At 37.0% G+C, this 14,043-nt stretch overlaps 1 protein-coding gene across 8 annotated transcripts in view; it reads left to right on the top strand.

Annotated features, from left to right (window-relative positions):
- Positions 1 to 909: 909 nt before the first annotated feature.
- Positions 910 to 14,043, top strand: part of Aasdh (aminoadipate-semialdehyde dehydrogenase) — a 30,264-nt gene continuing 17,130 nt past the window's right edge. For 3 of the 8 annotated variants that reach the window (XR_013092161.1, XR_013092160.2, XM_076864598.2), the window contains exons 1-6: positions 981 to 1,061; positions 1,778 to 1,943; positions 2,843 to 3,109; positions 4,157 to 4,277; positions 6,729 to 7,042; positions 12,125 to 12,317. Coding sequence is in view for 5 of the 8 variants with exons in the window: in XM_076864598.2 (XP_076720713.1) it covers positions 2,880 to 3,109; positions 4,157 to 4,277; positions 6,729 to 7,042; positions 12,125 to 12,317 (858 nt within the window). In the remaining 3 variants the exon portion in view is untranslated. Of the gene's footprint in view, positions 1,124 to 1,777; positions 1,944 to 2,842; positions 3,110 to 4,156; positions 4,278 to 6,728; positions 7,043 to 10,233; positions 10,422 to 12,124; positions 12,318 to 14,043 lie in introns of those variants that run through there. The other 5 variants (XM_076864599.2, XM_076864600.2, XM_076864601.2 and 2 more) reach the window with 5 other exon arrangements.

The raw sequence follows: 14,043 nt of genomic DNA, 5'->3' as shown, positions 1-14,043 counted from the left end.
GCTGGCTGGATTATGCTACCTACCGGCCTAAGCTATAAGCAAAGGATGTAAAAGAAAAAATGATTTTATGCAGTTTAATCAAAACGAAGAGAAGCAACTACCATGTTTCTCCACTGGTCCTACAGAATGGTTACAATTTATAGAAACAAAGATTAGGATGGATATAGATTATAGATTCTATATAGATTATAGAAACAAGCTCTAGGTTGTGCTTAGCCAGCCTAAGAATATTAGTTTAAGCTTCCTCGGCGCTTGTCTTCAGCATGAGGAAGTTTGGAAGTTCTATTTCACAGACACCACAGTTATTGTACTCAGGGCTTAGGGAATTCGCTTCACCTCAGAACTGCTTTGTTTTCTTTACGGATCCTATTAAAAGTTGCAGATTTCTTAAAACGTCAATTTCATCATGAAATGGACTTCGCTTGTAGGTTTCGCCACTGCAGTCACTGTCCCCATCAGTCTTGGGCAAAGTTCTCAGAAAATATCGAGTGAATGAAAGCCAATCATTATCATATTTCACAAAGATTTATTCTTTATAGCCTTAGGAGACATTTTTATCCCCGCTTTATGAATGAGGAGACAGGGGGTCAAAATTCAAGACTCTTGTCCAGGGTTTTCTTGGCAAGTAGGAAAGGGTGAGATTTTACACTGATCACTCCAAAGTCCTTGCAATCCCTGTCCGAGATCCAGCGTGACTCGACTCAGCGCCTAGGCCGAGAACCGTAGCAAAAACCCACCAAGTCCTCTCGGCTTTTCGCCACTGGTTTCGGAAGGGGCGAAGCAGAGGTTACGGAAGGGGCCAGGCAGAGCTGCGCTACCATCTGGGGTCGCCGGGGTGACGTCAACCAGCGACACGGAAGATTTACTTGAAGTGCGTCACGACGGTGTAGCTTTACGGCTGCTGGGTAACTGCTGTGTCTCAGCGAGGAGTGTCCCGCGTGGGCTGCAGGGAAAAGTTCCGGGTCATCAGACCTCCCTGGGGGACCGTCCCAGTGAGTCGCTGCTGGGTGTCGGGCAGGGTTCTTTGAGCGGGAGGGGATGGATGGCGACCCCCCGCACAGGTTTGCTCAGCCGCAGAACCTCTCCTAGGCTTTAAATTGGTGGGGTTTGATGGGCTGGTAAGGTGCGGATTAAACGTGACCTGTGTGATCTCCCGAGTGACTTCATTAAGTGGAAGTAAATACGCCTGTAATCCCAGCGACTCGGGAGGCTGTGGGATTACAGGCGTAGTTTACTTGAAAGTATGAGGTCAGCCTCAGCAATTTAGCAAGTCCCTGTCTCAAAATTTAAAATAAATGAATAAATTTTTTAAATAGAGCTGGAGGTGTAGCTCAGTGGTAAAGCGCCCCTGGGCTCAGTCAGTAACCCTTGCCTCGCAATCGCTCCCCCCGAAAAAAGAAAGAAACTTGCTTTGCCTGCCACTTCCTAATGTGATTATGGAGCACAAATGAAAAAACTGTTTTGAAAGCTGTAAAGTGTGTTATTGTTAAACGTAGTTACATACTGAAGACGCAGGTGGATAAGGAAAAATTACTTACTCATCTTTAAAATACCCAATAACCTAGAAAGAGTCCTTATTTAACACTCTTCTTTGTTGTTTTTGTGGTGTGCTGGGGATTGAACCCAGGGTTTTGCACATGTTATTGTTGACAGTTTTAATACCTCTGATGCCTAACAGCCTGTAAGTTGTAAAATAGCAAATAACTTAAACTTGATACCCGTTATATGTAAAATCTGCTTACCATATTTTTGTTGTTGTTGTTGCTTTTCTTATAAGGACCCAGAAATGTCTGGACAACTAATAAGTAGAGTGTTCTTTATTGGAGAAATTATATATTTACAAATCAATGAATGAAAATGAAAACCTGGGATAAGATTGGATTTCCCCACTGGAAAACTGGAAATTAACCATAGAAAAACATTTTATTATATTGATACCTGTGGTGAGTTGTTATAATTTAAAAATGGCATATTAGGGACTGGGGTGGTGGCTTAGAGATAGAGCCCTTTCCTAGCATGTGTGAGGCACTGAATATGATCCTCAGCACTATGTAAAAAAATAAAAAGTTATTTTGTCCATATACAACTAAAAATATTTTTAAGTGGCATTTTATTTTTTAAGATTTTAGGGTCTGGGGTATGGCTCAGTGGTAGAGTGCTTGCCTAGCAAGTGTGAAGTACTGGGTTTGATCCACAGCACCACATAAAAATAAATAAATAAAATAAAGGTATGAAGTCCAACTACAACAAAAAAAAATTAAAAAAAAAAGAATTTATTTTATAATTCTGCTGTTACTTTGATATAATTCTGAGGAGTTATGAGTTAATCAGGTTGGGAAATTAACTGTTGGATGTATTTTTGTGTTCAAGGTGGGAAAATGCATTTTTTGCACATAGACTAAATTTTGTAAGAATGCCTCAGTATGATATATTACACAGTGTAGGCAGTTTGGTATTCATGTGTTACACAGCTTGATCAATCTGTAGCAGTAACTGAAGGAAAAGGAAAAAATAAAGTGTGTGGTGCTTTTAATTATTGGTTAATTTTCAAATATATTTCCTTTTTATATTGTGGTCAGTTGAGAAAGAAGTCTACATATCTTTTTCATTCTCATTTCTGTATATGTTACATCCTTCAATTTTTTTAAGGCTCTAACTTAGTGCTAGTTTGGCTATATCAAGTTAATTTTTAACCTCGTTGCTATAAAGATACTATAAACATTTATTAAATTCACAGGTGCTACAGTTATGTATTTTGATAGTTATTTTTATGAGGTTTTCCCTCTCCTTGGACTAAATTCCTAAAGCTCCCTTTCACCCTGTAATTTTTGTGTATGGCTAGAGTCCTCTGCACCAATATTTGGATAAACTTAAATGAAATGACTCTTCAGGAATTAGTACATCAGGCTGCTTCCCTTTATTTGGACAAAATAGCTGTTTGTTTTGATGAATGCAACAACCAGCCTCCAGTTTATTATACCTACAAGACTGTGATTAATGCTGCTTCAGAACTATCAGATTTCCTGCTATTACACTGTGACTTTGAAGGAATTCGTGAAATTGGTCTGTACTGCCAACCTGGAATAAACTTACCCTCTTGGATTTTAGGGTAATATTTTTCATTGCTATTAATTAACAATAACTTACTCTAAGCTAATTGAAAGTTTTTAGTACAAGAGTATATTGCAAGTTACTATTTTATTTACTACTGGTTTCAGTGAATGAATGAAAATATTGGAGAATGTCTATTAAAATTGAGATATGAAGCCAAGTTCTAGGATGTTATCTTTTTGTGATTTCTGTTTTAGGACTCTGCAGTAAATAAATGCAGCCAACCAATTAAAGTCAATATTCATCCCATAGTATATATCTTAGATTAATTTTATAATTATAAAGTCAAAAATGCTTCAGAATTTACTCAATCATTGACAAAGGTTTATTGAGAATTTACTATATGTGAAGATCTAGTGTCTCCCAAGTGTACCTCAAGAGTATTTTTACTTTTTTTTAAGAGAGTGAGAGAGAGAGAGAGAATTTTTTTTTTTAATATTTATTTTTTAGTTTTTAGCGGACACAACATCTTTGTTTGTATGTGGTGCTGAGGATCGAACCCGGGCTGCACGCATGCCAGGCAAGCGCGCTACCACTTGAGCCACATCCCCAGCCCAAGAGTATTTTACTTAACATGACTAAATGATGTTTGATCTTGTTTATATAATATTGGTATATACAGAAATTTAAAGGTGGTTTTTTTTCCCTTTAAGGTGTCCTAATTTAGGTGAAGTATGCATAATCTGCATACTAATAATTGCATGTGGATGTTTAGCTTCTTTTATACCAGTCTGTGTAGACAGAAAAAGAAAATAGATTTTGCTACTTTTTTGGTATTTTAGTAGTGGCCAGTTAGTCAAGTATATTATGCTGTAATACATTAATTTTTAAAAAATCTTGTATTTCTTTATATTACATAGTAAGAATTTAATATAGAATCTTATAATACTCAGATAGTCATTAAGAGCAAGATAAAATAACCAAAGATCTGTCCATAAAAACACTGGGAATTTTTGGTAAATAGTAATGTACATAGAAAGACAGAAATGCTAAAAGGAGGATTATATTTGGTAGACATTGTATCTGACTCTACTTATTTCTTTAGAATTCTCCAGGTTCCTGCCGCTTATGCTCCTATTGATCCAGATTCACCACCATCATTATCAACGCATTTTATGAAAAAATGTAATCTAAAGTATATTCTTGTTGAAAAAAAGCAGATTAATGTAAGTCTATGTGTTTAAACTGCTTTGTTTGTGTTATATTTATCTTTGAATTTAAGAATTTTCTCCTCCCCCATCTTAATTTTTGAATTTGCTAACTCCAGCATGGTGAATTAGTCAGATTTTCAGTTGCTGTGACCAGTACCTGTCAGTAACAACTTAGAGGTGGAAAGGTCTGTTTTGAGCTCACAGTTTCAGAGGTTCAGTCGGTGATTCAGTGACTCTGTGTGTCTGGATTCAAGGTGAGGCAGAGCATCATGGCCAAAAGTTAGGTGAAGGAAAGCTGCTTACTGCATGGCAGCTGGGAAGGATAGAGAGAGAAGGAGGAGCTAGGGGACAATATATTATTCCCAAGGGATGCCCCAACCACCCCACCACCCTACAGTTAACACCCAGTTAGTCCTTTCAAATTATTAATCCATCAAATGGATCAGTCCACTGATTAGGTTACAGTTCTGCTGATCTAATCATTTTACTTCTGAACATAACCTGCATTTATGCAGGAGGGACTTTAGGGGGATACCTTATATTCAAACCATTACACATAGTTTCTCAGGCTCAGTTTTATTGACAGTTTGAGTGGAGTAATTGTTTATTGTGGGAAGTGTCCTGTGTATTATTGAATGTTTAACAGATTTCTTGCCCTTCTCTCATTAGATACCAGTAGCACCTCCCAGTTGTGACAACCAAAAATGTCCAGACTTTGCCTCATTGCCAAATGTTCTTGGCACTTTCCACCCCTAGCACTCCATTAAGAGCCACTACTCTATGGCATGAAAGTATCCTCTGATCTTATGATATCTGTGCATTTTTCAGGATTTTCTTTGTGTTTCCAATGTATTTCCTATACTGGAAAAATTTTTTAATACTTGAATCTTTGATCTTTGATTATTTATGGAAAGCACATTGGTCAAAACATGAAAGAATTATAATCAAGCTTAACATTTTGAAAAATAGATTGACACATAGACCAAACCTTTCTGGGAAATTAACTTCATAATTTTTTATTTTTAAGTGTCTGTCAAGCAAAAGTGTAGCTAAGAAACATTGATTTAAAAACAAGAATTAGTATTACATATTCAGCAGTGTGAAGCAGCTCATATTTCAGTGTTATTTCTTACTTATAAAATATTGTTTTACCAAAAAAGAATGTTATAGAAGATATATTCAACTTAACTTGTTTTTACCCATTTCCTATATGAACCAGTTTATATTTGGGAGTAACCAAAATGCATTGTGTGTGTGTTGCACATGTGTGTGCATGCATACACTCATATGGAGTAACAAGCGCTTGAGATGAATGAGGCTTCCTAGAGAATCACGGGTATTAGATAAAGATGCTTAGAAAGAGATCTGAAGTATTAAAATGGTTAATATTTAAAAGTGTTTTCAAAATAAACATTAGAATCTGGCCAAAGTTTTCTCTTTTCCTCAAATTGGTTATTTTATTGTATGTAAATAAGCAAAACTGAAATGGGAATAGATTATTTACTTTTCTTAACTTTGGTGAAAGTTTTATGAAGGAGTTGGTTGGGTATGAGAATTGTTAATAACAAGCCATTCTCTTCTCTCTTTCGTGTGTGTGTGTGTGTGTGTGTGTGTGTGTGTGTGTGTGTTGGGGGGGTGGTACTGGAAATCAAATCCAGAGGTGCTTTACCACTGAACTGTATGCATCTCCATTCCTAAAAATTATTTTGAGATAGGGTCTTGCTAAATTGCCAAGGCTGGCCTCAAATTTGCAATCTGCCTTAGCTTCCTGGTAGCTTGGAATTCAGGACCAGCTTTAAGGTATCTTTTTTTCCCCCCAGTATTACTGAGGATCAAACCCAGGAGTGTTTACCATTTTTTAAAAATTTTGTTTCAGAACTTTTGTTTATTTTTATTATGTGGTGCTAAGGATTGAAGCCAGAGCTTCATATGTGCAAGGCAAGCTCTCTGCTGCCGAGCTCAGCCCCAGCCCTTACTTTTTCAATTTTGAAGCAGGGTTTGGCTAAGTTGCTGAGGCTCTTGCTAAATTTCTGAGGCTGTTCTTGGACTTGTGATCCTTCTGCCTCAGCCTCCCATGTCTCTGGGATTACAGCCATGTGCTACCATGCCCAGTGAGAATAGCTACTTAGAATACAGATATTACCTGTAGAGCAATTTTTGACCATCCATGCAGAGTTCAGTCTAACCTTTTCTGTCTCCGTTAACATTTCAAGAACATGTCTTTATTACATTTGCCAAACTGCATTGCAGTTGCAGGTTTTTGTCTGTTTTGAAGGTGAGTTTGAAAATAAGGACAGCACTTTACTCTTGATGTCTTTTGTCTTTTTATCCCTGTATTGTATAGTGAATACCCCATTCCCCCCAAAAACCTCATTGAATGAGTAAATGAGTATTTCATGTTACTTCTATATTAGAAATTCCTTTTAACATATTAACAATATAAACTTTGTCCCCTATCCAACATAGAAATTCACATCTTTAAGTGAAACATTATTGAACTATGATACAGTCACAGTAGAACACAAAGATCTGGTACTCTTCAGACTGCACTGGGAAAATGCTGACGTTAACTTGAAGTTAAATGATAGAAAAGAGAAATGTGCAAAAGAAAAAAGAAAAAACAGCATGAGGTCTGAGAACAGCATTGAAGAAAAAGAACACATGGATGTAAGACTAAAGCATTGCTTAGCCTATGTTCTACACACATCGGGGACTACAGGGACACCAAAGATTGTCAGAGTGCCTCACGCATGTATCCTACCAAATATTCAGCATTTTCGGTAAGTTCTGTTATGTGAATTCTTCTTAGAACTTGTGTTTTAAAAAGAAAAGGACTTTTAAGTATTTATTTTTTGTATGTCTTGTTTCTAAATGGATAATACTAAGTAATTGTGTTTGCTTTGCTCATCTCTATCTGAACTTTAGCTCTGCCAACAAGTATATCTTTTGATCCAGGCCAATCAAAGGAATGATATGTTTAGAAGCTTTTGTTTTCCAATTATTAATAAAAAGAGCAGAAAGATGTTACTGGCAGAGGTACCAGCAGAAGCATGGGAAAAAGGGGTTTGTCCTGTTAGAATGTGTCTGGGCAGGACTAAGGAAAGTGTGGGAGAGCAGGAGCTTAGAATTTCCACTTGAAATTTGAATTTAATCTATTAGATGATGAGGAATGATTTAAAGATTTGCATTTCATTAAATTCACTCCGTGGTGGTATTTTGGAGTTTGGCTAATGATGTGGCCAAAAGATAAGAACTAACTAAAGTTGCGATTCTCAATTTGTGAATAAAGAAGTAGAGGAGGAAGAGTGAACCAGTAGGGTGTAGGTAATCAAGAAAGGAAATAATTCCCAGTGCTGCAAAAAAGAAAAAATAAAGTTATATGAAACTTATAATTACATGAAATTATATGTGTCTTATGAAATTCATATTTCTTTTGTAGTACCAGCTGCACTATACCACTGAGTTACATTCCCAGCCCTCTTTAGGTCTTGCTAAGTTGCCCAGGTTGGGCTTGAACTTTCAGTCCTCCCACCTCAACTTCCCAGTTTTCTGGGGTCACAGGTGTGCAACCCTGTGTCCAGCAAGAATTTTAGTTTTGAAGGAGCTGTTTTATTTTATTGGACAATAGCCAAGTTTGATTATTGAGTCAGAAATGAAATGAAAATTTAAAATTCCTTATGTCACAATCTAAAAAGGTAACTCAGTAAAAAACAAAATACATTTCTTTCTATTATTTTGGTATGCCCCTACTTTTCTACTTCTGGAGTTGGTAATCTTTTTATTTTTTTCTTTTTGCTACTGGGGGTTGAACCCAGGGTTAAGAACCCAGGGGTGCTTAATGCTGAGCCATATCCCTGCCCTTTGTATTGTTTATTTGGAGACAGGGTCTTGATAAATTGCTGAGGGACTGGCTAAATTGCTGGGCCTGGCTAAATTGCTGAGACTGGCCTTGAACTCTTGCTTCAGCCTCCTAGGTCACAGGGATCACAGGCACACTACACCATGCCCCTTTTAGCTTGGTAATCTTTAATATAGTCCTTGAAGTGATACTTACTAAGCTATATCGTTTTATGTTTTGGTTTAGATTAATTTTATTAAAGATTTTTATAATTTCATATCTTGAAGAGAATTGTTATTTTTTCATGTTGAATTCTCTTCTCCATTGACTTTTTTTTTTTTTTTTTTTTTTTTGTAGTGTAGGGGTTGGAACCCATGGCCCTGTGCATCCAAGGCAGGCACTCTACCAACTGAGCTATCTCCAGCCCCATATGTCAATTTTTTTTTTTTTTTGTATTGGGGATTGAATTCAGGTGTGCTTAACCACTGAGCCATATCCCCAACTTTTTTTTTATATTTTATTTTGATTACTTATTTGTGGAGCCTGGGATTGAACTCAGGGATTGAACATACAAGGCAAGCACTCTATCAACTGAGTTATATCCCCAGCCCTCCATTGACATTTTTTTTTGTGGGGGGGAGGTACCAGAGATTGAACTCAGGGGCACTCCACCACTGAGCCACATCCCCAGCCCTGTTTTATATATTATTAGAAACAGGGTCTCACTGAGTTGTTTAGTGCTTCACTTTTGCTGAGGCTGGCTTTGAACTCAGAATCCTCCTGCCTCATCCTCCTGAGCCACTGGGATTACAGGTCTATGCCACTGCATCTGGCTCCTCCATTGACATTTTTAAAACCAAATTTTTAGATTGACATTTTTTCTGTATCACATTATTAAATTAATAATAAATACCAAGTGAGTTAAAATAGGCACAATTTTAAAGTATTTTTTTAAAAGATATTTACTAATTGATGTAAAGCTGGGCACTCTGGTGCCTGCCTGTAATGCTAGCAATTTGGGAGTCTGAGGCAGGAGTAAGTCCTTGTAAGTCCAAGGCCAGACTCAGAAATTTATCTAGACCCTGTCTCAAAATAAAAAGGGCTGGGGACTTGGGGACTTGACTAAGGGGTAAAGTACTTAGTTCAACCCCCAATACAAAAAAGAAGTAGAAGAAGAATTAGATGATATATATGACTTTGCAAATGTTACTTAACCTCCTGGGACTTTAGTTTTCTCAGTTTTAAAATGGGGATTAAAAAATGGGAGGAAACACTAGGTGTGGTGGTGCAAGCCTATAATCCTATTACTCAGGACCCTGAGGCAGGAGGACTGGAGGTTCAAGGCAACCTGAATAATTTAGTGAGACCTGTCTCAAAAAGGACGGGGAATTTAGCTCAGTGTTAGAGCACCCCAGGTATAATCCCCTATTCCAAAATGAAATACAAAAGGGGTGTGGATACATCTTGGAATGCTTGTGTTTTGCACACAAGGCCCTGATTCAATCTACAGCACCCCAAAGAGAGGGAAAACTTTTCCTCTCTTTTCCCCAGTATTCTCACTGTCTGGGGACCTCAAAATAAACTGATAAAAGACAATAACAGGAGATGTAGCTTGATAAATGGTTAAAATTAGAAATATATATATATACACTTTAGTTGTAAAAAGAGATGGGGAGAAAAGACTTCTGTAGGAAGAATAAGTAAAGACAAATAGGTTCAGAAACACAAACAGGAGATGAGAAAGATTGTGATGATGCTATACTGAGTAAAAAGAGCCTTCCTGTCTCCTTCATGGCCAAAAACTTCCCCTGGGGGAAGGGATTTATGATAGGCTTTTCCTTGGTCTTCCTAGGAGGAAAAGTCACCCTGAGGAGGTATTTTACTGCAGCCTCATTTCTCAGAAGTTTCTGCTTTTAGTCAGAAAAAGGAAGCTTCATGAAGGTTTCTTCTCTTTTTGGGGGGGTGCCAGGGTTGAACTCAGGGGAACTTGACCACTGAGCCACATCCCCAGCCCTATTTTGTATTTTATTTAGAGACATGATCTCACTGAGTTGCTTAGCACCTTGCCATTGCTGAGGCTGGCTTTGAACTCTCGGTCCTCCTGCCTTAGCCTCCCAAGCTGCTGGGATTACAAGTGTGTGCCACTGTGCCTGGCTGAAGGTTTCTTCTTGATTTGTTGACTCTCAAATGTCTTCTGCTTAAAGAAATAACATAACAACTTCAGGACTCTGAGTGTGTCCTCATACAACCATATGTGCTTCATATTGTGGTTGGAAAATTAAGAACCAGTGTATTAGACAACCATCACAGTATCACAAATAGTAAGTTCAAACATTCCTTCCATTCCACATTTTCTTCTTTCCTCCTTCAAAATCTCTTCTTTTTTTCAGGTTTTCTTATATTGAATACATCTGTTATGGTTTAGATATGAGGTATGTCCCCAAAGCTCATGTGTTTTAAGGTTATCTCTGCTTTTAGATACAGTGGGTTTTCTGTGCCATAGGTTCAATGCTGACTTTCCATGCCCTGTAATATCCTAACCATATATTCTTGTTCTACTCTCTGTTTAGATCCTGTGAGGAAAATGCCAAATAGTGGGGAAAGGGAGTTAAGGGTCTCTATTAAGCATCATTGAAAAAACTATCTCAGAATATGATTTCTACTAGAATAAACCCAGGAGGATATATTAGGGTTAAAACAAGGAATTGGCTTACACAGTTGTGGGAGCAGGCAAAAGTCCATAGGCAGGCAGTCAGGAAAGGATGATCAGGAGCAGGCTGGAACCCCAGGGGCATCAGATTAACAACAGGCTAGTCAGAAAAGAACTCAGGCAGAAGGAAGTTTATTGCAGACCCAGCTGGTGTCTCTGGGCTCTTCAGAAAAGGGCTCACCCTTCTAATAAAGGTCTCAATTGATTATATCCAACCAATTCGACATAATCTCCTAATTGATAAAAGAGGCTGATTAAAGCTTTTAGATTAGGCCAGTTGCACACCTGTAATCCCAGTGGTTTAGAAGCTAGGGCAGGAGAATATCAAGTTTAGAGTCAGCCTCAGCAACTTCGTGAGACCTATCACAAAATGAAAAATGAAAAAATAAAAAATGGGATGTATCTCAATGGTAAAGTACCCATCAATTCCAATACACACCACACACACACACACACACACACACACACACGACTCGATTAGATTCTTTTTTTTATATATAAATTTTTTTAGTTGTACATGGACACATATATTTATTTTTTATTCATTTGTTTTTATATGGTGCTGAGAACCCAGGGCCTCATGCGTATGAGGCATGCACTCTACCACTGAGCCACAACCCCAGCCAAGATTAGGGTTTTTTAAAATATTTTTTTAGTTGTAGTTGGACACAATACCTTTATTTTATTTGTTTATTTTTATGTCGTGCGGAGGTTCGAACCCAGCACCTCTCACATGCTAGGCGAGTGCTTTTCTACTGAGCTACAATCCCAGCCCTAGATTAGGGTTTGATTGAATAACTGGGAGGAGTGTGTGTGCTGCCAAGTGGCAGCTGCCACCCTGCTGTTCTTCATCTCTCTCACCCTAAGGAGAAGCATGCTAGAAAGGCAATTCTGGGAACTACAGTTCTGTCTATCCAAGTTAATATATCAGAAAACCATCATAAGGACAGGTGCAGTGGGGCACACCTGTAATCCCAGCAATTTGGAAGGCTGAGGCAGGAAGATCCAAGTTACAAAGCCAGTGAGGGATATGGCTCATTGGTTAAGTGCCCCTCGGTTCAGTTCTTGGTATCAGCAAAAAAGAAAGCCATAACTGATGATAAAATATATCTAATAAAAAAATGAATATTGCTTTAAACTGACTTTAATCCTTTTATAAAAAGGATTTCCAGAATTAATAGCACTATTTTTGTTAATCTAAAGGAAGAATAAAATTGCACAACATTCAGAAACTTAATCATCATAATTATTTTTTTAGAGTCTGTGTTTACAAAATGTTAGACATTCTTATGACTACCTTCTGTTTTGCCTTAGGGTACTTTTTGACATCACGCAAGATGATGTTTTGTTTCTGGCTTCACCTCTGACCTTTGATCCTTCCGTTGTGGAAATGTTTGTGGCTCTATCAAGTGGTGCCTCTCTGCTTATCATACCACCTTCTGTCAAAGTGCTCTCATCAAAATTAGCTGAGGTTCTCTTTTCCCATCACAGAGTGACTGTTCTGCAGGTACATTTTAGGAGCAAATGAAGTGTTTTGGTTTTTATTATTTAATATTTTAAATGTTTTAGGGAAATTTTATATTTCTTTAGTTCTTTGCAATAGATTAATGATAATCAAGTTAGATTACCAAGTACTATCCCTTTATGATGTCATTTATTTATTTAAAAATTTAAAAATCAGTTAATTCTATCAAGAAAATTATTTTATTGTGGATTTGGTGCTTACTATATAATAACTAAAGGAATTTGATTCAAATCTTTTGGACATGCTATGGGATATCTCCTATCTTAAAATTTAAGTGTATCAAAAGCTAACATAAGTAAATTATAATTGACTTAGGGATTTAAATTTTTAAAATTTTTATATCAGTGCATTTACAATAACCTCTAAAAGCATTTTTGAAGTTTGGCCTTCTAAAATGCTTTTCAAATGTGTACTTGGGAAGTATATGGTACACAAACCTAAAGATATTACATTGTAAATGGTTAAAGAGAGAATTAACAAAATTATGTACATATCATGATATCTTAAGTGTTTAGCTGCTATGAAACTGTTTAATCCATAAATAGAAATATTAATTTCATATGGTATGTAAATTAAATGAGAATAGCATAGTTCCTGGTATGTATGTGTCTCAGATTATATGAATTGTTATAACAAAACACCATAAACTGGGTAGCTTATAAATAACAGAAATTTATTTATCATAGTTTTGGGATCTGGGAAGCCCAGGATCAGGCCCCAGCAGATTGAGTTTTAAGTGAGGGCCTGCTCATTGATTCATGGATCATTTTCTTAACTGGGTCCTCACATGATGGAAGGGCCAAGGGTCTCTCTTGGGCCTCTTTTTTTTTTTTTTGGTGCCAGGGATTGAAACACTGAGCCACATCCCCCAGCCCTATTTTTTGTACTTTATATTTAGAGACAGGGTCTCACTGAGTTGTTTAGTGCCTTGGCTTTGCTGAGGCTGGTTTTGAACTCTAGATCCTCCTGTCTTAGCCTCCTGAGCTGCTGTGATTATTCTGTGTCCAGCCCTTCTTGGGCTTCTTTTGTCAGCATATATTTCATTCAAGAATGCTCTGCCTGTGTGGCCAAATCACCTTCCAAAGGTGCTACTTCCTAATTTTATTCCATGGATGTTAGGATTTTAGCATATCATGTTTTTATCTAGTGTAATAAGAGAGAAGGATGATAAATTTCTGCTCCAAAGACAAAATTTAATATTTTGAATTTTTTTTGGACTAGTGTGTTTCCTCTAAAGTAGAATTTATCTCAAATGTATTTGACTTATGATGATACACATTACATGAAGAGCAATGGACAAAAAAGCACATGCTTATCTTAATAAATGCAGAAAAATGTGTTTGGCAAGATTTAAAACCTATGATTAAAAGGAAATATATATATATATATATTTTTTTTTTAAATATTTTTTTTTATTGGTTGTTCAAAACATTGCAAAGCTCATGGCATATCATCTTCCATACATTTGATTCAAATGGGTTATCAGCTCCCATTTTTACCCCAAATACAAGTTGCAGAATCACATCGGTTACACATCCACATTTTTACATAATACCATATTAATGACTGTTGTATTCTGCTACCTTTCCTAAGGAAATATATTTTTAAAAAATTTTTTCAAGCCAGGTATGGTGAACCTGTAATTCCAGTAGCTCAGGAGGCTGAGGTAGGTGGATCGCAAGTTCAAAGCCAGCCTCAGAAACTGCAA

The sequence above is a fragment of the Callospermophilus lateralis genome, chromosome 8, assembly GCF_048772815.1.
Source record: "Callospermophilus lateralis isolate mCalLat2 chromosome 8, mCalLat2.hap1, whole genome shotgun sequence".
In the NCBI taxonomy this organism is placed as follows: domain Eukaryota; kingdom Metazoa; phylum Chordata; class Mammalia; order Rodentia; family Sciuridae; genus Callospermophilus; species Callospermophilus lateralis.
This window is presented reverse-complemented; position numbering and strand designations above follow the sequence as displayed.